The sequence below is a fragment of the Apis mellifera genome, linkage group LG8 (genome assembly GCF_003254395.2).
Source record: "Apis mellifera strain DH4 linkage group LG8, Amel_HAv3.1, whole genome shotgun sequence".
NCBI classification, from domain to species: Eukaryota; Metazoa; Arthropoda; class Insecta; order Hymenoptera; family Apidae; genus Apis; species Apis mellifera.
This window is the reverse complement of record NC_037645.1, coordinates 3,443,094-3,469,223: the sequence shown is the minus strand read 5'-3', so window position 1 is coordinate 3,469,223 and position 26,130 is coordinate 3,443,094. Positions and strand designations below refer to the sequence as shown.

The following is a 26,130-nucleotide window of genomic DNA, read 5'->3' as shown; positions in this document are numbered from 1 at the left end:
CGTAAAAACTAATGTAACAATTGTTACTGTTCGATACTCTAAATTGTATTCATCAGAATCATTTGACTCTTTTGTTTCTCTTTACACGCATACTCCCTTTAATATGTAATGCTAAGCAAAAAAAAAAAAAAAATTTCTAATGGATATGGATATGTTTAAGATTTAGAAAAACAATTGAAACAGCAACAATTGATATAGATTCATATCTAAAGCAAAAACTTAAAATTCTTAATATATGTATAATAATACTTAAATCAATTCAACTTGAGAGCATCTCGCAGCTTCCTTTGAACTACTAGTTCATCTACATCATCATATTGCTTAAACTAACGTGAACTATGCAGACCTGTAAAGGCCTTTGGAAGACGTTGGATTATACAACTAATTGTACTCGTTCGTACATAACTTGATTACATATGTATTTGCATTCGCTTGGATGACGAGGAGACGTTAGCGGAGAATATATGTATATGTGCTATATAACTTGTTAAACGCGTTGGCAGCTAAAATCCTCAAAGTATTTTTAATACGTAATACGAAACGTTGTCATCCTCTTTCCTTTTTTTCTCGCTCGAAATGAAATCGACTAAATTGTACCACTAAATCGTATTATTTAACAATGGAAACGCCTCCTCGATCGCAGCGTGATTAATCAACGTGTAGATAGAAATTACAAGACCCGCAATCATGATTATAAAATCCTGAAATCTGCATAACAGTAGTTAACTTGTACGTACGATATATACGCTTTTGCAAACGTATTATGGAAGACATCGATCACTTACAACCAGCAATAATATGTATTGTCGTGTTTACTGCGTACTGAATAGTATATCTATATGTTGCCTAGAAAGCCCCTGAATCTCGACGATTTTTCTTAACGGAGAAAGGAGGACGTAGAACCCAGAGAGAAGGATGTTAGAAGAACACACGCCCAAGCCGAACTGTATACGCGAATAGATCTTTTTTTTTTCTTTTTTTTCATTTTTCCTCTACTAAATTTTCTCGTCTTAAATAGATCATTTGCTAGATATGTGTAAGTTCTGGTTGAATATAAATATACAATCTCAAAACATCTCTTTTGTATAGCTTTCGATCGAACGAATTTTTTATATCTACTTTCGATCGAGCGAAGTGGGATATATTTTTCTTTTCCTTTTCTTTTTTTTTTTTTTATATAGAATTTCCCTAAGCGTCGATACGCGATTATAATATTTTTTTTTTCCTCTCATCCTTATATACGATTAACGTTAAAAACAGTTTCGAAACCAGCAAAAATATAGACGTCGTCGCGTTGATTGAATTATTAATTTCACATTTTCAAGGGAATTTTTATTAGCGGATTGTACACTGCAACCCCTATAAGTGAAGATTTTCGTACTGTGTTTATTACTCAATTACATGCGTGACGCATGTAATTAAAGATGATGAATTGAATATTAAATGAAATCATCGTTTGAACCGTGACGCTAAGGATCAATTGACGCAAGCTATAATTCGATGGTTCCCTTAAGCATTAATGTGTCTACACGTGTAATATCTTCATTCTTCTGTTTCCGTAAAAGAGGCGAGTGAAGATCGAAGAGGAAGAGTGATGGATAACGAACGGTCGTTCAAAACGGTAAACCTATTTCGAAGGCGTTGATCAAGGCCGAGCCTGAATCGTATACACCGATCACGCCAAAAAGTACTCCGAGAAAAATCACGAAGCAATCGTAGGCGACCGCGCTCCATTCCATGGAATTTCTCTTCAGTTTCAAATGAAAGTAACAAGGCCATATAAACGACAACATGGTACCGGTGAAAGAGCCTATAAAACCCATAAGGATACTGAAATGAGGTATAAATATTGCCATAAGAATGGTGAAAACGATCACGCCAATTCTCCACGCCAAGCCCCAAACTTTCAATTCACGGTCCACCGTCCATATCGTTGGAAAAGGGGTTTTCGGTTTACCTCTGAAGAATGCACGCTCGAGGAGCTCGCAGGCCGCGTAATAGGGTAACGGATACGACAGCATAGCCTTGATGACCAAGCAGAAATTCACCAGACCTTTGAAACCGGCCGAGTGTAAATTATTCGTGATCACTTGCTGCGTATCGTTTTGGAAAGTTAGAAAACAGATCCAACCGAAGAGCGATTTAAACGCGGCGGCCGCGATGTGACTCCAATTCAACATCCAATCGAACTTGGAACGATCGATCAGATTCCCCTCCAACGTGGGTAGAAATATCTGCGAGGTATAGCTGAACACGATCACGCCAAGGGAGATCGGGAAATTCTCCAGATCGATCGTCCATTTCACTTTGGACCAACCCCAATCGCCGATCTCCAAAAGGCAATAACCGACGATGATGGCGTTTATGAACAAATGAGACATCGTGCACCAAAAGCTGAGCACCGAGACGTGTTGCAGAGACTTGAGGAAACCGAGGGGCAGTAAAAATATTCCGGTCAACATCATCCAACTTCTAGTATCGATTGCGCCTTCCGGGAATGTTCCTATCATCAGATCACCGCAGACGACCACGTATAGGATACAAGTCATCAGAAGTTCGATTATCTGCGCGATATTCACCGCTCTGGCACCCCAGGTAGGACCGAAACATTCCTTGGCGATTGCCACGTACGAGTCTCGTACGCGTACGCGTTGTCCAGTCGTCGTGTCAAGTTCGTACAAACATTCGACGAGTATCTTGCCGGTGTAACAACAGATGTGCGCAATACCGATCATCGCAGCGATAGCCCAATAACCGCCTCGCAATACGGCGAATGGCAATGACACGATAAACATACCCTGAAAGAAGAATAGATGAAGATTTCTTTTCGATCTCCCTCGAGTATATGTCTTAAACAATTATCGATTGAACGAATCGCGAGATAAAAAATACCTGTATAGCATTTGTAACATTCCACGCAGCCTGCCATTCATTGATTTTTACTCCTGAACCAAATTCGCCGCCACCTTCGTCGTATTCGCTAAATTCACCGCTACTTACACTTCCCGTTCTAACTTTGTCCCTGTAATGTCAAATTGCACATCTCGAAATAAAATGTAATATTTATAATATCATTGCTTAATTCAAAAAATTGATGATATTTAGTTCAATATTCAGAGATTTATTTTTATCTATTGTAATATCATTTCATTTTACACACTCGTTTATTTACCCGTTTCTTTGATAGCTGAACGAATCCTCAGCGATAGCCACGTTATTCTGGTCCCGATACGCTTGATCTCCATTCATGGTCATCATTTCCGTATTATCGTGGCCTTCGTCGAACGATTTGAACTGTGCATGCCCACTTTGCCCCGGTGCTTGTTTTTGATCTGGACCACTGCCACGGATAAGCTCCATACAGGGGCTGTTCTCTGGCCATTTAGCTTTCAATGTTTCCCAGGCAACGTTAAATGTTGCCCCCAAGGTTGGTATGTAGAATCCGCGAAAATGAGCCATTGTTTAACTCGTCACTTCTGAAAGAGAATTAATTTTGCAATTTTCGTTAAAATATGCATGTGGAATCTAATATAATTACAAGTTAATAAGTTCAGTCAATTATTCAATATTGGTTACAGAATAATTCACATTTCTCTGGCATACACAAAATGATGAAATACCAATAGAAATGTAATTTAAGAGGAACATATTGGATTAACTTTTAAATTGAAAATAATATATTTAAAAAGAATAAAAAATATATAAAATTATTATAACAATTGAAAAGTTTATAAATGTAATAAGATACTTTTATAACAAAACTTTTCACACCTTATTTTAAACATCTTGAAACTTCAAAATTAATTCTTTCATTTTAATGGAAAAATATTATTAAAAAAAATATCAGTATTAAATTGTATACAAGTCATATCATTTTAATTGAATAAGAAGAACATATAATTTGATACAATTTCATTCGACTTAAAACTCAACCAAGATATTCTTCATATACATATAATCAAATTTAAACTGAATCGTGTACTCCATAAACTTTTTAATAATTAATTTAATCGTTCTCCATGCTCGAGATAGTTTCCAAACTTTTCAAGACTATTACAACTCTGATATGTTCCTCTGTTTTTCCTATGCTATTGAAATATCGATCAAAGTCTCGATTTCTTGCTTTCACTTACCGTAACGACGAATAAAATTCGCTCTTGCAATTTTTAAGAAATCTTAGGCAGACGTAATTTCCTTCACCTCGAGTTTCCTTTAATTTTTTATCTCCCCGATTTTTTTGCCAGGTGGAGCGAAAGGCTTAAACTAAAAGAAAGGATTCAGCAGCGGCGACGATCCGAAGAACGGAAATAGTTGAAAAATAAAGGGTACGAAACCGTCTAACTACGTGGGCTACGACACCGCATGGTCGTCTACGGTCTACCGCGATCCTCGAGTCCCTAATCGCGAGCCCTTAATCGCGACATAGACTACGGGATTGGCGTGTCAGGGGTTGGAACATCAGAAGAATATGGCCAGCATCCCTCGAACGCGCAAGTCTCGATCGATGTGGTCCATGAGGCATCTCTCGACACATCAGTACTGTAGTTCAAAGTTAGATCTCCCCACGTGAAATTAGGAAGAACCGAGATTCCAGAGTAATTGTCAATTGTCCATTGATTTTGGAGACTTCTGATGGAGAATTTATCATATTGTTGTATCTATTAGTTTGAGTCAATTGTATATTTTTTAAGACATCTAAAGGATTTTTTGTTGACGTTAAAAAAATATCGAAATTTGAAAAAAGAATTCATTGTTGGTTCATCATAGAAGCACGTTTGATAAGACGAGACTGATATTAAAACTTACAAAGAGTCGGGCGAGCGTTTTTCAAATAGCAAATCTTCGTTTATAGAAATTTGAAAATATATTTTTTATATTAATTAGTTGTAAAATATAGAAATATGAATATAGAATAGAATAAATAATGATTTTTCAAATAATACAAGAATTATTAATCTTTTCTATGATGAAAATAAATAATATATAATATATAATAATTATATAAGTGAATGTAAAATTCATGTACGTCTTCATTTCTTTTTAAAATATATAAATAATTAATATTTGATACTTATTGTTTAGAATATAGATAAGAATATTTTAAAAGATAAATAAAGTATATCATTTAATACGACGAACAAGAAATAAAGCATTCAATAAAGATTGTATAATCATAATAGATTTAATTCGTATATTCCAAAATAATGGATAATGGATTTATATAAAATACTTGCATTTATAAACGAGAAAAGTTACTCAATAAAATCGATTACATACAATGATCTATCTTTTTAAATACTTGTTCATAGTTTTGAAAAATAATATTATTTACTAAGATATAATATTAAAGGTATTAATGAAAACCATAAGCAATAGTTTTTAATAAATAAAGAAATCAACTTGTTTATTATTTTATCTTAGGTATGTTACTTTTCACAGTGATAATTAATAATTCATATTAACTTTACAATCATTTGTGTCCCTGCGTTTTGTAATTCAAATTATAATAACATTCAAACAAGCGTTTCACGCATACAATATGAATACTTCATTATAATATATTGTATACAAATTAAACGCTAATTATTGGATTTAATAATTCTGGTAACAATATAAGGCCGTGAGATCATAACAAAAAATGCTTTTGACTTCTACTTAGATGTACATATCAATAAATTTATAACTTAATTGTTGTAGAAGTCTTACTAATTTCCTATGATAAGAAGCTTGATTGTATTATTATCTGTAAAATTGTGTTATAGTTTCAGATGCACTTGACTTATTTTATTCTCATTAACTAAAAATTTCTGCTAAATTAAGTCTGTGATTTATTTTTCAGTCTTCCACTTATATTTATATAATGTATGCATTTTTTTTTTTTAATGAATACATATAAACCAGAAAATATGTAAATTTGGACATTTCATATGCAGGAATGACACATAGATATTATAGTAAATATACAAAGAGGAAAAGTGTTAAATTTAACACCAAAGTCGGAGGACTAATAATGTCATCAGCTTAGGCTAAGAATACAGCTAAATATTTGTCTTTAAATAATACAGTCGTAGATACCAAATTTTGTACTAACTAATTGCCCACCAAATACACTTAACACCCACAAATTTACATTAAATTGCACATAGTGATAAACAAAAAACACACAAGCAAATGCCATGAGATATATAGACATTTCTTAAAATTTTTATATAATGTTCCACAATTTTCAAATATTGTACAAATAGTACTGTGCAAATAGTTTTATCAAAGAAGTTACTTTTGTTTTATAAATCTAACTATAATCTGTAACATAACTAGGATATGACAATTAAAAATTAATTCTTTTATATAAGGATATCAATTATAACTTTAGGGTCCATGTGGAAGCTTTCATTTGTATATATAATAATAGAATATTGAATTTACTCACTGACATCTCTCTGTGTTTGATGTGAATCACTATCTGAAGTTAAACTTTCAATAGCACTATCTGGTTGTGAAATTGTTTCAGAACTCCTAGTTATACAGAGTTTATTGGATTTAGCTTCTATACGATTAGATTTAAAATTCTGATCTAAATTTGAATTTGAAGTGGAATGTAATGATACATTAGACTGAGCAGAGACAGGTCTTTGACATGAATGCAACATTAATTCTGGTCCTCCACCATATGTAGTTAAAAAAAATTGCCAGAGTTCTTCTGGTATTTGTCCATAATCTGAACCTATACATAATTATTATATTTATTATAAATATGTTATATATAAATTTATTGCATTTGAATATATTTTAATCTAAAACTTACCAACTTTAAGGATATTTTGACCATTTTTATTTATTATAATAGAATTGTTGTCAATTGGTCCAGGTGGCTGAGTCTCTTTACCACGAACGAAACTTTGCCATTGACGTAACCAAGCCATAGCCAATCCATATATAGCAGTAGGATTATCAGTATTATGATTTAATTGTTGAAATATTTCCATTTCATATTGTCTTCTTTTCTGTAATGATTCATATTTTTCTTCACAAACTGGGCATTCATATAAATGTGTGCATGCAGGACCTCCTCCAAATCTAAAATAATATTTTAATTAATGAACTTAAATTCCGATTAAGAAAATAATTTTTAAAAACTTAAAAAATATATATTTAAAAATATATAATTTATGTAGCACTTACGTATTATATAAATATTCCCAAACTGCTTGTGGAATAGGCATACTAAGTTTATCTACAAATTGTGCTCTAACAGGATTAACACCACCATGTGGACAAAGAAAATCAGAATTATCTATAGGTCCTGGTTCCGAAAATGTATTAAAACGATTTATCCATTGTCGTGATACAAAAAAATTCAAATCAGATAATTCTCTAGATGAAATTTCCATCAATTCCATAGTTTTATCACGCAACTGCAACATTTCTGGTGACCACTTTTTATAAAATAACACATAAGCCTCACAATGTTTTACAGTTTCTGATGAGACTTCTGTGACACATTGATCATCAAATTCAAACCATTTATTAACAATAGGATTTAATGCATAACAAGTATAATGACCACCACCAGCTGTTCCATGATGACAAATGACTGATATTAAATCATACATTGTTACTTTGGATACACATTCCTTATGTAAATATGGTCGCATATCTAAGCCTTCTAATGGAAATGAAACATAATTTGCTATTTTTGAGCTAAACATTAATTCATGACGAAATCTTTTTAAATGGACACATAATATTTCAGGTAGCTCTAAAACTTTTGAAAATTTAATTCCATTACGTAGCTTATTACACTTCTCACAACTGTACATATTATCTCCTTTAAGTTCATCTGCACTAAAAAATGCAGAAAGACAATCATGAAGACTAACAACTGGTCCCCAGAACCAAGAACGCATCCATTGCAAAAACCATGATAACCAACCAGATTGATTAGTCACATATACAACATCAGAACATGGTCCTGCTTTCTGTGGTGTTAAAGGTCCTTGATGTAACATATCAATATGATCTCTACTTGGAATGGGTAATGACAAATCTTGAAAAGTTTCTACTCTTGTTGAAATTCTATCACAAGTTAGACATTGTACGCTACTTAAAAGTTTTCCATCAAATATATCACTAATGATACTTCGTGTTTTCATTTGTTTTTTAGTTCTGTATTTCACAGGTGAATTTTGTGTTGATCTTTGTGGCTGAGAAAATGGTTGATCTACAGTTGATTTTTTGATGCTTCTATTTGTAAATTTACTTCTTAATTTTTCTGTCTGAGATACCCGAGAATATCTTCTTTTTGTACCACGTTCACCTTCATCACTAAGAGAACTTTGTTCACTTACTCCAGAATCACAAGTTTCATATTCAGCATCTGATTGGCTAGAACCATTTCCATCAATTTCGGTTTCATCTTCATCTGAAGATTGTTCTCCTAATCCCTTCAATCTCAATATATTGTCACGATCATCTTCAATATGTTCTTTTAATTCTTCATGTAGTTGATCCATGAAACATCTTAAAAATTCTTGAGTATCATGTTGGTGATATCCTCTAAACATTGGATGAACTGTTCGAATACCTGATAATATTCCATGTGGTACAACATATCCTCTTGTTTTTCTATTCCACATATCTCGAATAAGGTTTAAATAGCTTAAACTTAAACCAGGTTTTCTATCTTTGGACATATAGCTAACCATATGACCACAATCCAAAAAGAATTGAGTCAAAGGAGGTACATTTGATAAAGCTTGAAGTGCTGCATTCATATAACATGTATTACCAATGTTTTGAAGACCAACAAGACCTCTTGGTTTTCCAGAAAAATCTTTACTCTCATCTGAATCTGTACTATCTGGTGAATCACCAGATTTTTCATTAAATAATCTATCTTTTTCATAATTTACTCTATTTATAAGCTCTCCATAGAACCTATTTATAAAAACAAGAAGATGTTTATTTCTTAAAAACTTGTATGTCAAAAATTTATAATATTAATATTTTTAAAAATATATATAAAGAACATATTTATAAAAATAATTATAATACTTACTTATCCAATATAAGTCGATTAAGATCATCAGTTTTACAATCTATGTTAATAGGTGCATCACCAGAAAACTTATTATTTTGTGCTTTTATATCCACTTGAGTAGGTGATATTGATGGTGATGGTACATGCCTAGTTATAACTTCTCTTTTACAAGAGTAACACCATATACGATTTGTAGAAAGATTCATATGAGCACAGTGATTAGGAAATTTTTGGTTGTGTACAGTACTATGATCCAAATGTGTTTCTGGACATCCGACCCAACGACAATCAGGAAACAAACATAACCATAAATTAGGCCCATCCGTATCACATTCACTACATTTTTTAAATCTTTCCTTTTGAGACACAACGATCTCAATAAAAGCAAGATCACCACGATTGGCGATATGAGGACAATTCCTCGAAATTAAAGGCATTTGGATTTTGATATTTGTCCTGTCGATTATTATTGATCGTAGGACGCGAAATCGCGCGTACACTTTAGTTTTTCACATTCGTCTAAATTTGGTTTACACGCGACTCGAATAAAATTATAATCATTTTCTAACCTGATTGGGACATGTCGTTCTTGGTAATCGAACATTATCCACGAAAACGATTGTCATTGGAGATAGTTGTATCCAGAAAATTAGCTATTATAATCGAATAGCCAATATAAGAAAAAGAATATAGGTTGGTGTACATGTTACAATCGATAATCGAATTGAAACTTAAAATAAATTTGTATATTACTTTTCTTTTGTAAATTATATTAAAATTAAATTAAAAAAATATAATTCACATGAGTTCTTATTTTAAATATATATTTATATCAAAAGTTGATAATTTATATATAGTAATATTAATTATATAATATTTATTTAAAGATATTCGTTGCGATAGATGTCGCGTTGATAAAATATTATCAGTGAATAAAACGAATAAAGTTGACCACCGCTGTAAATTTCTTTTAATAACCTGATTGAAAATTGAAAGAGAAGTGCACATGGATTATTAAAATACATCAATAAGTTTTTTATACTCTAATTGTATTTTAATAATATAAATAAATTATTCATCAATTTTTGTGCAAATATATTCATTTTGGTAATTATAAAAAATATATTATACAATATTTTCAATTCTTAAAATTAACCTATATGATAAACTATTGTTTTCTATTTATCAAAATACTTGACAGAAGTAAATGTTTTTCTATTTATTTATTATTTACTTACTGATAAAAAATTATGAAATAAAACAAATTATTTTATATAAGTATATAAAATAAAAAAAAATAAATTTTATTTTATAGCAATAAAAATGGTACTATCGTGCCGATTTTATAAAGAAAAATACCCAGAAGTGGAAGATGTAGTTATGGTAAATGTACGTAGCATAGCTGAAATGGGAGCATATGTACATTTATTAGAATATAATAATATAGAGGGTATGATCCTTCTTTCTGAATTATCCAGAAGACGTATTAGGTCTATTAATAAACTTATTAGAGTAGGAAAAACAGAACCAGTTGTTGTTATCAGAGTTGACAAAGAGAAAGGTAAAATATATAAAAATTTTATGAATTGAAAGCTTTTTAAATTATTTATATATATTTATTATTTATATATCATTTTAAAATTTTATTAAATGGTTTAATGTAGGTTACATTGATCTTAGTAAACGACGTGTATCAGCTGAAGATGTAGAAAAATGCACAGAAAGATATGCAAAAGCAAAAGCTGTTAATTCAATTTTAAGACATGTTGCAGAATTATTACATTATGATAGTGATGATCAGTTGGAGGAATTATATCAAAAAACTGCATGGCATTTTGAAGAAAAGTATAAAAAACAAAAAGCTTCTGCATATGATTTCTTTAAGCAATCAGTTCTGTAAGTATAAAACATAAAAACTATAAAAGAAAATATGCAATCTGCAATGTTTTAGTAATTTTTAAAACATTATTACTTTAGGGATCCATCTATTTTAGCAGAATGTGGTCTCGATGATCATACAAAGGAAGTATTATTAAATAATATTAAACGAAAATTAACTTCTCAAGCAGTTAAAATTAGAGCAGATGTAGAAGTAGCTTGTTATGGTTATGAAGGAATTGATGCAGTTAAAGCTGCTTTAAAAGCTGGTTTAGCTCTTTCTACTGATGAACTTCCAATTAAAATTAATTTAATTGCACCACCATTATATGGTATATCTGTATTTTTTTTTAATTTTCCAAGATGTTCATTTTGAGATTGAAAAAAATAATTAAAATCATTTTATTTTTTTTATATAACATCTACATTTTTTTTTTTTTTTTTAGTTATGACAACATCTACACCAGAAAAACAAGATGGATTAAAAGCATTAAATGATGCTATTGATGCTATTCAAAATAAAATAACATCATTGGGAGGTGTATTTAATGTACAAATGGCTGTATGTTAAATTTATTATCATTTATTCATATTATAATATTTATTTTATTACAACGATTTTTAATAATTTATAGCCAAAAGTTGTTACTGCTACTGATGAAGCTGAATTAGCAAGACAAATGGAACGGGCTGAACTTGAAAATGCTGAAGTTGCTGGTGATGATGATGAAGAAGAAGTAGAAGGTATGGATGGATTTAGTGGTGGTGAAGGTGTAGAAGAAGATAAAAAACCTGGAAATGACTCTCAAGAAGAAGAATAAATATAGAATAAATTACCAAGTTTCATTTTCTGACAATTCTTGAATCACAATCATACTTTTATAAGTGTGCTACTGCCTTACTGGACATTATGCAAAATATTTCAAATAGATATATAAAAATCAATGTATTATAATTTATATATAATTTTCTATTAACTTCATGAAATAAACAAATTAATAATATGTAAATTGTTATTAATAGAAAAATTATTGTATAATTAGGAATATATTTTTAATATTCTATTTAAAAACTTTAAATTTTAATTTTTTATATGTTATATGTTAATTGTAATATATTATGTATTTGTGATTTTATTAGAATATAAATGAATTTTACACAATTGATTTATTTATATTTTTATATTTTTATTAAAATCTTGTATAGTTTTATTTAAATTATTTATTCATTTGCAATAGTAACTTCTACTTCTACACCAGGTTCAATAGAAATACTTGTAATTTGTTTTACAATTTCAGATGGTGAATATAAATCAATAACTCTTTTATGAATACGCATCTGAAAACGGTCCCATGTTTTTGATCCCTCACCACATGGCGTTTTACGCGTAGTTATCCTTAAAATCTTCGTAGGCATACGAACTGGACCTTTGACTTTCAGTTTTTGTTTGTTTGCTCCATTAATCAATTCCGAACAAACTAAAATAATATTTATCAAAAAATATATATATAATAATTATAATATATAAAACAATATAGAAATAATAAAAAATAATTTACCTTTTTCAAGAGAACGCACATTTCGTGAAGTTAAAGTAATCCTAATTCTGTGAATAGGAGTTACTTCTTGTCCTGGTTTTTCAGGATTGTCGACTTTTGTACTTGCCTAAAATATTATTTAATAAAATATAAACAATAGCATTGGAACTAAAAACATGAAGTTATAAACCTCATGTTATATAGAACTAACCTAACAAATCGAATTTATTATATAAAAGAATTATAATTCATAAAAGTATTTAATTAAATAAAATTTTACATTTGCAGTATAAAATTATTGAAATAACCACACACCATTGTTTAATTATTTTTCTGGTCGAGATAATCAATTTCTTTTTAAATAAAATTGATCAGCGCTGAACCAATGCATGCACACGTTGCGCGTGCTAACAGAAAGAGATAGGATATAATATAATTTCCGGTTATGTCTATATTTCAGGTTTTCAAATGCTAACAAATTTTGATCCAAATACATCGATAAAAATTTTTATAATATCTTAATTATAATATATAAATAATTCTATATATATATATATTTATATATTATTAAATTTTAAATTAATTCTTTATTCTAAAATCTAAAATTAATATTTATATTTTTTTTATATTATAGTTATTTATAAAAATTAGATTATTAATAAAATATATAATATTTGACAAATTTAATGTAAATTTTAATTTTAATCTATATTAATTAACTAATTACAAATTTTTAACAACATTAAATATCATTTGTTTTAAATTTTATCACTGGTTAGATATATATCTAAATGTCATACTTTAGAATAATTAAAAATTCTCATTAAATTATCTAAATTTGTTTAGATATATATATATATATAATCATTGTATATTATTAATGTATATATTTTTCGTATTTTTTAACCAATAATATTATTTTTATTTTCCTTTTAGTATTTTTATGTTAGTATGTTTAACAACTAGAATCTGAAGTATTCTCCAATAAACTTAAATGTGAATGACTTCAAGTGATCGAATTGCGCTGTCGCGTCCTTTGACACGCTTAACCGTTTATGAAAACGATTTCGCTACATTTTTGCTAACATTTTGATTGTTTTACCATGCCAAATATTTACAAGAAATTCAGAAAGTTACGTCGAAGGCGATATATTCGCACTTAGTAATAATTATAAAGTGAAAGTGTGTGAACTCCAGAAACTAAGATAGTGCCGTGTATCCATCACATATATTTGCTTTATTGATATTTTGAGTGTCACAGGCCTTGTGGTGCCTATGCATATCTTGAGGTAATATGTCTTTTAATAAATATAATATTCAATATCTTCTATATAATAATGTATTTAAAAATTCTTTATTTTTATATGTATGCTAAATAGCAATACTGTTTACATTGTTTTCTTATATTTATGCACTGATCATAGACATAACCTACATGATGTGCATTATAATTTGTTTTAAAATACTTACACTGTATTTTAGTACAACTAAACAGTAGGTAATACATTATTTTGTTTCTTAATTAATTGATTTAAGTCATATTTCTGTTATGTGAGAAGTATATACACATGTAGAAACTTTTATTTATTATTTGTGTTGACATAAAAACCAATATAATATATGAAATCATATATAAAAATGAAAGTTATTAATTCAATAATAAAATAAATATTGATGTTTATTTTTCTTTTTGATCAATTTAATTTTTTTTATTTATTGATTTTATATTTGTGTTTTTCTTATTTTAATATTATAAGGGTTATATTTTCTTATATAATTATATAATTCTTTAATCATTGTATAAAAATCAATTTCATATTATAGAATATATTTATTCAATGCATTAAATTATAATTTATATTGTGAAATATTAAAATATTTATAAGATTCAATTGCTTAAAACATATTATTATTAGAATTATTATTAGAATAGTTTTATTATTCAAAGTATTAAAAAGAATAATGATTATAAAATAATAACTAATAAAACATATAATATTACAGAATTTGGACGGTGTTCTAGATTATTTTAAGGATATTAAATTTCTCATATTTGGTTGAATCATTTAGCAAACATGTCAGAAATAGTTTACCCACAAGGGTGTAGGTCTGTTACGGAAGATCTTGGTCCAGATGAACTTATTAGAAGATTAAAGGTATATTTAATTCATAAATATTATCATAAATATTCATTAAAAAGACAATGTACAAAAAAATAATAGATAAGTAAATAAAAATAATTGATATTGAAATTAATTAAATAGACATTAGCCCATACATTGCAAGCAATGGGCCAAGATGAAGGAATGTATCAACAATATATACCACTTGCATTACATTTAGCAGAAGAACATTTTTTAATGCATCAAAGTAAAGATGTACAACTTCTCATTGCTTGTTGTATTGCTGATGTTTTAAGGGTTTATGCTCCAGAAGCACCATATAAAGATGCAGAACAGGTAATATAAATTTCTTATTCTTAAATTATGAAGTTTTATATGTAGAATAAATATTAGAATAGAATTTATAAATGATTTTATCATTAAGTATTTTTTAAAAATTTTGTTTGCAAATTAAATTTAATAGTGCATTAAATTCTTCTATTTCGTAGGTTAAAACGATATTTTTATTTCTTATTAAACAATTAGCTGGTTTAAAAGATCCCAAAGATCCTGCTTTTAAAAGATATTTTTATCTTTTGGAAAACTTGGCATATGTGAAATCATTCAATATGTGTTTTGAATTAGAGGATTGTCAAGAAATCTTTTGTGCACTTTTTTCTCTTATGTTTAGGATAGTGAAGTAAGTATAATATAATTAAATATAATATTTAATAAGTAGTTATAATATAAATTATATGTAATCAATAAATTATAATCATTATTTATTTAAATAAATATTGAATTGTAATTATTATATTTTTAGCGATGAACATTCTGGAAAAGTCAAGAGTTTTATGTTAGATGTATTGTGTCCACTTATTACAGAATCAGATATTGTTAGCAATGAACTTTTAGACATCATACTTATGAATATTGTAGAACCAAACAAAACACAGAAAAAAAATGCATATTTACTTGCAAAAGAATTAGTGATTAAATGTAGCGATACATTAGAACCATATATTCAAGCAGTGAGTAGAATAAAATTAAAATTTTTTATTTTTTGATAATAAAAAAAAAGAAATACTTTTTATCTTTTAACATTCATAGTTCTTTAACCACGTATTAATCTTGGGCAAAGAAGAAAAGAGCTTACAAATTTGCAAGAAAGTATATGATTTAATTTATGAATTGAATCATATATGTCCAAGCGTCTTGTTGTCCGTCCTACCACAATTAGAATGTAAATTAAAATCTTCCTCTGAAACTGAAAGATTGGGTGCTGTAGCATTGTTAGCAAGAATGTTTTCTGAAAAAGGATCTCAGTTAGCTGTGCAACATACGCAATTGTGGCGTGCATTTTTAGGAAGGTTTAATGACATCAGTGTATCAATTCGTATCAAATGTGTGCAGTATTCAATGCATTTTTTATTAAATCATCCTGAATTGAGAAAAGATATTACCGATACTTTAAAATTAAGACAACATGATGCAGATGAAAGTGTTCGATATGAAGTTGTTATGGCTATAGTAACCACTGCCAGAAGAGATTTTGAAGTGGTGTCAGATAGTGAAGATTTGTTAGAATTCGTTAAAGAAAGAACATTAGATAAAAAAGTATGTTATTTTTCATTTTTCATGCTATTATTGATTGTAAAATATGATGTATTTTAATAATTATTTTAATTTATAGTTTAAAATCAGGAAAGAAGCGATGGCAGGATTAGCAATGATATATAAAAAACATTTAAATGATGCGGATGTACCGCAAGCTACAAAAAAGGCTGTTACTTGGATAAAAGATAAAATATTACATGGTTATTATATGGCAGGCATGGAAGATAGATTACTAGTAGAAAGATTATTAAATACTTGTTTAGTACCTTATCAATTACCAGCTGGAGAAAGAATGAAAAAATTATATCATTTATTAGGTACAATTGATGATCATGCATCTAAAGCATTTGTAGAACTGCAAAAACATCAACTTGCGTAAGTTAACATTTTTAAAGATATACTTTATACTTTTAGATCAAGTTTTCATTTTTTTTTATATTATATTTATTTCATATTTTTATATAAAATACTATATTTTAGTGTACGGAGAGCAGTGGTTGAATGGTTAGAGATTGTAAAAAAACCAGATGCTATGGTAGAACTCGTAGCTAAAATTCATCAAATATCTCGCTTTTTACCCGATCCTATGAAAGTACAAGAATTTTTACAGAAGTTTAGTGCTCATATGAGAAAAGATTCAGCATTATTACAAGGAATGGAAACAATAGTTCAACCAAATGTTTCTTGCAAAGAATGTGCAGATACAATAAGTATGGTTCTTAAAAAATTAGGTCAACCTGTCATGACAAATTTATATTACAATACAATAAAAATGTTGTTAGAAAGAGTGAGTTCTGTAATGATTGATGAAGAAGCAATTAGGGTAAGTACATATAATTATTTTTTCATATGCTTTATCTCAATTTTCTAAATTATTTCGTATTCATATTATTTATAATTATATTTTAATAGGTTTTAATTGGATATGTATTAGATTGTTTAAAAGGGGGTAATGTAATAGAAGAAGTTGGACTTAATCCAAATAATGCAGGTGAAAAGGGTCTAAGGTTACTTGTGGTATGTTTATAATTTTATTTTACATAAATATTTTCATTATTCATAATTAATTTTTAAAATTATTAATTGATTAATTTTTAAAAGTATATATTTTTCTTGTAGATGCTTTCATTTGTATTTGGTCCACATTTTCTTCATAACGATATATTAATGCAACTTGTTCATCTTTTGGAATTAGAAGATGAGATGGTAGCTCCATTGGTTCTTTCGATTTTTACATTTTTAGGAAAATATAAACCTTTATGTGATGTTGCACCAGATATTATGAACCTCATGGTTCCAATATGTAAAAATTTTGCAGAAACAGGAACACCAAAACAAGCAAAACAAGCTGTAAGGTGTTTATTTGTTAATATGACCAATATCCATGATACAATTTTTCCTGAAATTATTGAAAGAATTAAGAATAATCTTGCACCAACTTCAGAATATTATCGAACATCTATAGTTACATTAGGTCATATAGCTTATAATTTACCAGAAAAATATCAAGTACAAATAAAAAATATGGTGTCTAGAAAGGTATTTTTATTATAATACTATTATTTACAAATTATAATATAAAATATAAATATGATTTGGTTTAATTTAAATATTGAAAATTAATAGATAGTCAAGGAGTTATTAGTAAAAGAAAGCAGTGAACAAACTGCTGACACCATTGAAGGAGATTGGTGCAGAGAAGATCAATTACCTGAAGAAACACGTTGTAGATTAGAAGGATTAAAATGTATGGCACGTTGGTTATTAGGATTGAAGACTGATGTGCTTTCTGCACAGAAAACATTTAGAATGCTGAATGCATTTGTAGTAAACAAGGGAGATCTTTTACAGCAAGGTCGTCTAAGTAAAGCAGAAATGAGTTGGTTACGGTTACAAGCTGGTTGTTCAATGCTGAAAATTTGTGAACAAAAAGGTGTTGGTGATCAATTTACAGCAGAACAATTCTATAATTTGTCTCAACTTATGGTGGTGTGTTTTATATTATTTTATAAACTATGATTCTATAATTTTTTTCTTTTTTTTTAAATAAATTTATAGATTGTATTTATAGATGTAAAGACAATTTTATTGAAAGGAAATTCATAAAAAATAGTACAATATCATTTTTTTAATACAAATTGATTTATAGGATGAAGTTCCACAAGTAAGAGAAGCTTTCGGTAGTAAATTACATAAAGGACTTGGAAGAGGAATTCCAAATAAATGTTTACCATTGGATTTTATGGGCTATTATGCTCTTGCTGGCAAAGAACAAGACAAAAGATTAAAATGTGTCCTAAAAACTTATATGCAAACTGATATAAACAAAAGGAGGGATTATGTTAAGACATTGTCATTGGGTACTGTGGAACGGGCCATGGGTAAGAAACTAAATAGTAAGGCATTATCGAAATATTGTTTAATATTCCTTTTTTCGTTATTTAATATATATATATATGTATTATTAAAAAAATTACGTATTAGTAAATAATTTTATTTAATTATTATTATAGGTCAATTGCCTCATATTCTTCCTGATTATATGCTAGTATTTGCAGTCCCTATTCTTGCACATGATCCTGAATTCACCAGTCATTTAATGATTAATCAGTTAAAAGTGATACAACAATGTTTATGGTTTATATTAGAACCTCTTATAACAAAAAACGAATATTACTGTTATGGTTTTTATAAAAATCTTATAGAACGAATGAAAAGTCATAAAGATGCTTTAAAACCAGAAGATAATAACATGAATTATGTAATTGATTCGATTGTTAATTATTTATGAATTAATTTATAAAATAAATATATTATATTTATTATACATTTACAGAAATTATGGGCTGTTTGTGATTTGGCCATGAATGTGATATATACAAAAACAACAAATTTTGATATGAAAGAATTCCCAAGTGAAACACGAATTCCTACTATGTATTTCAAACGAGCAGATGAATTACTAGCCAACACTAGGAATTATTTACCAGCTGAAATGCAAATAAATATGTCGAGTCCTAAAGGGAAAGGTTCACTTCATAATGCACATTCTGTTAGTGAAAGACCACAACGTAGAGCTAAGTCCAAACAACAAAAAGAAGTAGGCATTGGGCCAAATGAAACTGATGCAAGGGTAAGATAATTATAAGATAATATAATAATATAAATATATTGGGAAATGATTTATAGGAAATATGATTTAGAAAAAATTTTTTTTTTTAATAAATTTATCATTTTTTAATAAATGATATACAAAATTAATCACAAATTACAAAACATGTAAATATTATTATATAAAAAATATTTAAGATAAAATTTTATTATTCAAGATAGCAAATATATTATAAATATTTTTCATTTTAAACTTCTTTTTTATTTTTATAACATAGAAGAAATATGTATCATAAGGATAATAAATTGGGATATTTATATGTTTTGTTTTTTGTGAATAATTCTATATATAAATAATAATTCTAAAAGAAATGTAAGTATATATAATTTCAAGCTGCAAATTGGAGAAGTGGAATGTATTGACGCACAGGTAAAATTATTTAAATTATTTATATTTTTATATACATATAATTTTTATTCTTTAATATATTTTCATATTTTTTAATATCATAAATAACATATATTTTAAATTTTAAATTTATTTACAGCCAGCAGAAGCATCAGAAACTAGAATTCAATTACCTGGTTTAGAGGAAGAAGTAAGTAAAAAAAAAAATTTTAATTTATAATTTAATATATAATAAAAATATATTGTTTCAGATTGAAGAACCACCAGCAAAGAGGGCATTAAGAGAATCAGATAAAGTAAATAAATAATTAAGTGAATGAACATTCAAAGGGATGTTAAGAATAGGGGAAAGACTTAAGAGGAACGTGATGATCATAAGAATTAAAGAATCTAAAAATACTTTACAAATTAGAAAACAGAATATTTTGGTTATGTACAACAATTAATAAACCTGTCGTTCGCGTATGTCTAGACAGTAAGATGTTAAGATAATGATACATTAACGTCAAATAATATATGTAAGCTTACAAGTCAAAAAATTTTGTGGAGATGCATTGCATTTGCAAGAAAATTAAAAATTTAGTATTTGACTATTTGAAAGATGTATTTGTTTTAATTACGAAAAAAAACACGAACTTGTTTTTTTTTTAATTTCACTATATGTTAAGAAAACAATGGCACATTCAATGATACAAAAAAGTATCATCTTTAAAACTTGGTAATATGTGTAACTATCATCTTTTTTACATAAGTCATTATGAATGTTTCCCAATTGAAGGTCTTTCTTCCTTGTGAAATATCTGACAATTGTTGTATTGTTCACTTTTGCATTGATGAATACAAGTGTTTATACTATTTCATGCGCATTTTTCTTCATAGATCAATGAGACTGTATACAAAATTTTTGTAACAAACTATTTTCAAATAGTAAAATTCATACATGATATCATCGAATTTAATTGTAGTTTCCAGTAAAAAAATAATCGAAAATCATATTTATTATACGAAATACATCGAAATAATACACTACATTGAATCTTTATAAGCAGAAGAGAACAACATAACGTTGTTGGATTTCTGTGAACATCATATGTTAGACAAAAGGGTGTGTGTTAATTGGCTTTGTGATCCAAAGTTGTTTGTTTTATTAATTTGATTATCATTATTATTATATTATATCATATTATTACTAATATTATTGTCTTATTACTATTATTATTTTATTAAAAAAATGACATAGTTTTGGTAATTACTATTTTGAGAAGATACATATTCTTATAAAATTATTTGTTTATGTTTTAATTCTAAAATTAATTTAATAAATGAAATTTGGTCAGCGCACGACCATTAATTATTAATTTATTTCAGACAAGATGATCTTATAAGTAATTCAATAGCATCTAATATATATATATATATACATATAAATATATCTTCGATAAATACAGTGCGCATTAATATAAAAAATTATTCGTGAAAATTTTTGTTATACAAAGTATTGACAATGCACCATCAATAATCGATTGAAGTTTATCATTCTCAAACATGACAGTTATTCTTACATTACTGTCATTATTATGTATGTATTATAAAAACAACTTTCGTATCACTTTAATTCAAGTTTGTATCCAGAAGTTTTTGTTTATAAACAATGTAGTCAAAGTATTGTTTCGATATTTCAACAAATATTTCATTGAATAACTAAATAAAAAAAAATATTTTTATTTCGTATTTTATAAGATGCTAAAAAATATTCATTAAATTTATAAATATTTATTTAGTGCTAAAAATACATAAATCTCTTTTACTTTATATGTAATATCGATAATTTTAAACATGATATATTCACATAAGATATTTTAAAAATATCTTGTATTTTATAAATACAATCATTAAAAATAAATAAAATTTTTGAATAAATGAATTAAAATTTTATATTTATAGAATTTATTTGATATTTGAAATTAAAAGTAAATATCTTTATTTATTATAAAAAAATCCAAAAATTGGATACAAATTTGAATTTAAATTTAAATAATTTAAAATGGGCCTAGGTTTTATAAAATTTCCTTTTTCATTGTTAGAATCCTTAGCATTAAGCATTAAAAGTGTATTAAATATTAAGATGAGAATGAAAATGATGTATGAGGCTGTGAATGATGATGAATGTTTGATCTTATTATAATAAACATTATAGAATTAATACATACCTATTACCTCTTCATTGAAATTACAGTACAATGCAAATTTTGTAAATTTTATTTCTTGTAATAATTTGTAAAAGCTATTCTTTATTTTTTCATGTATGAAATATTATTCATAATTCATCAACAAAGCATTGTTACTGTTAAGTTTTATAAAATTTTGTTTAATATTTTTTAAAATAATTTATAAATTTAAATGGTTTGCAATTATATTTTATGATATTATCAAACATCTGTTTTTACAAAAAATTAATTGCATAGTACTGGAATTTTTCAAACAGGTTATAGATTACAGAGTATACATATTCTGATGAAAATAAAACCAATTAATCAGTGCTATTCATTTGTCAATCTGTGAGACATAAGTGACGCATTGTAACGGTTCTATAATAAAAGAAATTAAGTAAAATGGTATGTATTTAATAAGATGTAATTACAAATATTAATATTTAGTTTAACGTTTTCTAAAAATTTTTCTATCCTTTTTTCCTATGTTTGAATTCTTTGCATTTTTTCTTATGTTTTGATTCTTTTTAACATTAGCCCTAAAACAAAATAATTGTATTTATAAAGATAATATTATATATAATATTTATAAAAATGATATGATAAAATATGTAATATTTCTTTTTATCTTATTCTTAATAAAATGTACTTACTCATAACGCATTTTTTTTACAGCTTTTTTACTTGTATTTGTTAAATCAGCAACAAATGAAGATCTAGGCCGTTTTTGTAATACTAAAAAGAAATTTAAATTACAAAAGAAATGTCTAATCTTTTAAAATTAAAAAGATAATAATTTATTATAATACCTTTTTTGTTAGATGTAAATTTATCATCATCTACAATTGTACGAATTTTACTTAGTTTATTTTGTTTCTTAGCTAATCTTGCTTGATATGCTGCAATTTTTTCTAATTCTCTTTTAGCTCTATCTTCTGCTGTTTCTTTCTTAGGTTCTTTAGCTTTTTTTTTCTTTTCTTCAACTATATTTGAAGGTTCTTTATTTGGCTTTTTTTTCTCTTTTTTATTTGATTGTTTTTCAGTTAATGATAGTCTTTCTAGAAATAATAATATAAATTATTTTAAAAATCTATTGTACATCGAATTTTATACAACTATGATCTTAAATAAGAAATGAAAATATTAAAATAACCTTTTTCTTCTTTCCTCTCTTTTTGAGTTTGAAACCAAGTCCTTTGAATGTTTTTATTACTTTCATTCTTTAATAATTTTTCTGCGCGATTTGCCTGATTTTCTATCTTAGCTAATTCTCTTTCATTTCGTTCTTCTTCTAAAATTTTTTCTACATCAGGTTCAAGAGATTGTAATTTTTTGTAATATTTGTCAATTATATCAGAAGGTATTATTCTATTCTTTACAGGATTTTTTGCATTTTTAATAATTTCTTTAACTAGAGAACGTTCTTGTTCTCCAGCTAATGATACTGATACTCCAACACGACCAGCTCTAGCTGTTCTTCCAACTCTGATAAATAATTATAAAATAATTATTTTTCCTATAACACACTTGTATATACAAATTTAATACCTGTGAATATAATGTTGCATAGTGGCTGGCATTACAAAATTAATTACAGTTTTTACACCACTAATATCTAATCCTCTTGCAGCAACATCTGTTGCTAATAAAATATCTATTTCTTCATTTTTAAACTTTGTTAAATTTTCTAGACGTTGTGGTTGTGTAAGATTACCATGAAGTTCTCCAACCTAATAAATTACATGTAAGAATTATTTTAAAAAAAAGTTTTTTATAATTATATTATAACTTTTAATCTTTCTTAATATTTACTAAAATAATTAATAATTTACCTTAATACCTAATAATCCTAATAAAATGTGTAATCTGTGAGCTTGTTTTTTCGTTTGTACAAAAACCATAACATGATCATGAAAAGTTCTACAAATTAGAGCTGCCAAGATTGCTTCTCGATCTCCTTCCCTTTCTTTTCGTATTCTATATAATAAATAATAATAATATATAATAAATGAATATATTAAAGGAAATATAAAAAATATACAAATAAATATAATTTTACCGAATAAATTCTTGGCGTAAATTAAAAGCAACATCTTGATTACTATCTATAAATACTTTAACAGGCTTATTTAAAGATACAGCAGCCAAATCTTTTACTTCTTCAGTCATAGTAGCTGAGAATAAAATTGTTTGTCTACTTCTTGAACATTGCTTTACTATATATTTCATCTGTTCTGCAAAATATTCATCTAACATCCTTAAATTAAATATAATAATATTATTAATGTTATTAATAATGTTATTAAATTAAACATAATAATGTTATAATAGATATATAGAATGTGAAAGAAATATAAATAAAATATATTTTTTACCTATCTGCTTCATCTAAAATAAGCACTTCAATACTATCTAATGAAAATGTTGGTGTATTTTTTAAATGATCAATTAATCTTCCAGGAGTAGCAATTACAATATCTGGATTTCTTCTCAATACAGCTTCCTTAAAAATAATAATAAATATATTAATATTTATTTGTGTTCAATCAATTTTTGTTCAGTTAATTTAATTATATATAATATATTTATATATAATTTATTATTAATTAAATTACAATGTATTTACATACTTGAGCTTTTACATCTAAACCACCAACAGATAATCCTACTTCAATTGTTGTAAATTGAGATAATTGTTTTGTAACTTGATAAACTTGCACACCAAGTTCTCTTGTTGGAACAAGTACAAGGACACGAGAGATAGCAGGACCATCTAATGGTCTATATAACAATCTTTCTAATGTTGGTAACATATAAGCTGCAGTTTTACCAGTACCTGTAGCTGCACAACCACATATATCACGACCCATTAATGCAACAGGAATAGTAGCAGCTTGTATAGGTGTTGGATGAACAAAATTCATAGCTGTTATAGCCTTTAAAAATATATATATGTAAATGAAATAATATAAAATTTTATTATATTATAAAAATTAATATTTATATTATACCTTTAACAAAGGACGTGACAAATTCATTTGATGAAATGTTGCATGAGATTCTATATTTGAATATTCTTCAAAGTCAATTGTTTCTTCATTAGCTTTCTTAGTAATCTTTTTCTTTTTCTTTTCTTTAATTTTAAATATATCTAAAATAAAACAAAATTCATAATTAATTTTATTTTATTTTGTGAAATGAATAACATTACCTTTTTTAAGTTCATCTTCTGATATAGATAATTCATCATCTATTTTTTTAATTTCAGATATATCTATGTTGGATTCATTATCTATTTCATTCTAAAGAAAAAATACATAAATATAACAGATTATAAATAATATAATATAAAATAATTTTTATTATCATAATTAGTATTTTATAATATAAAATTATATTATATAAATATAATATATTGTATATTTACAAATTATTTACTTATGTATTTTCTTTATTTTATATATTAATATAAGAATATTAATATAGTTATTATTATTGATAACTTTTCTAGTAATAAAAATAATAATAATATATATGTACATATAATTTATGTTCAGATCCTTTCCTAATTTTTTTAATTTTATCATCAAGTTTTGTTTTAGCTTTCCGTTTAATATATTTGTTCAAGTCATTCCATGTATCCTTATTATAATCGGAAACATCATTTAAAAATTGAAAATTATTATCAAAATCTTTATTTTCTCTTTTTTTTCGCTTTCTTGGCTGAAACTATATTGAGAATTTTTTAATTTTTTAAATTAAAAATCATTTTTAAAATTGAATATTAAAATTTATTTAATTATATCTTACATCATTTTCGATATCAGAATCTTCAGAGAAATTTGGCACTTCTTGATCATCAACAATTGTTTTTATTAAATCACAATTATTATCCATTTTTCGTGTCAAATATATTATAAAATCATATTTAGTTCCAAATACTTAACCACGTGGAAAAATGCACTGCTATGTATAGATACATAGATACTATATGTACATATCAATTCAATAAGCTAAAGTTTAATTTTTTAACGTATTTTCATTAAAAATATTTTAATGATATTATTTATAGATTATAATAAAATATTTATTTTCTATAAAAATAATATACATTTTATGCTTAATTTAAAATATATGTAATAATATAATTTTTGAAATTTATTAAATTCAATTTTCATGAATATTTCATAATATAAATTAGATTGCTTAAATTTAATATTTTACT

General features: G+C 26.6%; 6 protein-coding genes across 10 annotated transcripts; 2 read left to right on the top strand and 4 right to left on the bottom strand.

Annotated features, from left to right (window-relative positions):
• Nucleotides 1-574: 574 nt before the first annotated feature.
• LOC409089 (vesicular inhibitory amino acid transporter) lies at nt 575-4,846 on the bottom strand. Of its 2 annotated transcripts, XM_392615.5 has the most exons (4): nt 4,134-4,846; nt 3,173-3,476; nt 2,893-3,022; nt 1,614-2,798 (listed from the first exon to the last, which is right to left on the bottom strand). In XM_392615.5, exons 2-4 carry the CDS (start codon nt 3,457-3,459, stop codon nt 1,614-1,616), a joined length of 1,602 nt encoding a protein of 533 aa, XP_392615.1. In that variant the 5' UTR covers nt 3,460-3,476; nt 4,134-4,846. The 2 variants fall into 2 exon arrangements, with proteins under 2 accessions (XP_016769284.1, XP_392615.1); XM_016913795.2 differs by lacking the exon at nt 4,134-4,846 and having other exon boundaries at nt 575-2,798; nt 3,173-3,459.
• Nucleotides 4,847-5,376: 530 nt separating this feature from the next.
• On the bottom strand, nt 5,377-9,701 carry LOC726482 (ubiquitin carboxyl-terminal hydrolase 20). The gene is made up of 4 exons (XM_026442209.1): nt 9,059-9,701; nt 7,183-8,937; nt 6,806-7,077; nt 5,377-6,724 (listed from the first exon to the last, which is right to left on the bottom strand). Exons 1-4 carry the CDS (start codon nt 9,475-9,477, stop codon nt 6,423-6,425), a joined length of 2,748 nt encoding a protein of 915 aa, XP_026297994.1. The 5' UTR covers nt 9,478-9,701; the 3' UTR covers nt 5,377-6,422.
• A 295-nt stretch (nt 9,702-9,996) lies between these two features.
• Nucleotides 9,997-12,080, top strand: LOC726500 (eukaryotic translation initiation factor 2 subunit 1). The gene is made up of 6 exons (XM_026442132.1): nt 9,997-10,147; nt 10,356-10,601; nt 10,705-10,936; nt 11,018-11,250; nt 11,365-11,480; nt 11,554-12,080. Exons 2-6 carry the CDS (start codon nt 10,364-10,366, stop codon nt 11,737-11,739), a joined length of 1,005 nt encoding a protein of 334 aa, XP_026297917.1. The 5' UTR covers nt 9,997-10,147; nt 10,356-10,363; the 3' UTR covers nt 11,740-12,080.
• Nucleotides 12,081-12,084: 4 nt separating this feature from the next.
• Nucleotides 12,085-12,906, bottom strand: LOC726013 (40S ribosomal protein S20). Its single transcript, XM_001120524.5, has 3 exons — nt 12,772-12,906; nt 12,478-12,583; nt 12,085-12,396 (listed from the first exon to the last, which is right to left on the bottom strand). The coding sequence occupies exons 1-3, from the start codon at nt 12,772-12,774 to the stop codon at nt 12,140-12,142; spliced, it is 366 nt and encodes a 121-aa protein (XP_001120524.1). The 5' UTR covers nt 12,775-12,906; the 3' UTR covers nt 12,085-12,139.
• Nucleotides 12,907-13,459: 553 nt separating this feature from the next.
• Nucleotides 13,460-20,550, top strand: LOC551462 (sister chromatid cohesion protein PDS5 homolog B). Of its 4 annotated transcripts, none has more exons than XM_006559609.3 (17): nt 13,460-13,745; nt 14,461-14,612; nt 14,721-14,915; nt 15,068-15,258; nt 15,382-15,589; nt 15,669-16,175; nt 16,252-16,550; nt 16,656-16,998; nt 17,088-17,192; nt 17,295-17,714; nt 17,802-18,164; nt 18,325-18,571; nt 18,689-18,936; nt 19,012-19,308; nt 19,681-19,716; nt 19,835-19,885; nt 19,947-20,550. In XM_006559609.3, exons 2-17 carry the CDS (start codon nt 14,532-14,534, stop codon nt 20,001-20,003), a joined length of 3,648 nt encoding a protein of 1,215 aa, XP_006559672.1. In that variant the 5' UTR covers nt 13,460-13,745; nt 14,461-14,531; the 3' UTR covers nt 20,004-20,550. The 4 variants fall into 4 exon arrangements, with proteins under 4 accessions (XP_006559672.1, XP_623860.2, XP_006559674.1 ...); XM_623857.5 differs by having other exon boundaries at nt 13,461-13,745; nt 18,325-18,556; XM_006559611.3 differs by lacking the exon at nt 19,681-19,716 and having other exon boundaries at nt 13,461-13,745; nt 18,325-18,556.
• A 1,569-nt stretch (nt 20,551-22,119) lies between these two features.
• On the bottom strand, nt 22,120-25,894 carry LOC726537 (probable ATP-dependent RNA helicase DDX27). The gene is made up of 13 exons (XM_016913749.1): nt 25,716-25,894; nt 25,446-25,634; nt 25,117-25,207; nt 24,917-25,056; nt 24,536-24,841; nt 24,281-24,408; nt 23,965-24,162; nt 23,738-23,882; nt 23,454-23,635; nt 23,059-23,390; nt 22,715-22,963; nt 22,559-22,640; nt 22,120-22,444 (listed from the first exon to the last, which is right to left on the bottom strand). The coding sequence occupies exons 1-13, from the start codon at nt 25,800-25,802 to the stop codon at nt 22,354-22,356; spliced, it is 2,220 nt and encodes a 739-aa protein (XP_016769238.1). The 5' UTR covers nt 25,803-25,894; the 3' UTR covers nt 22,120-22,353.
• Between the last annotated feature and the right edge of the window lie 236 nt (nt 25,895-26,130).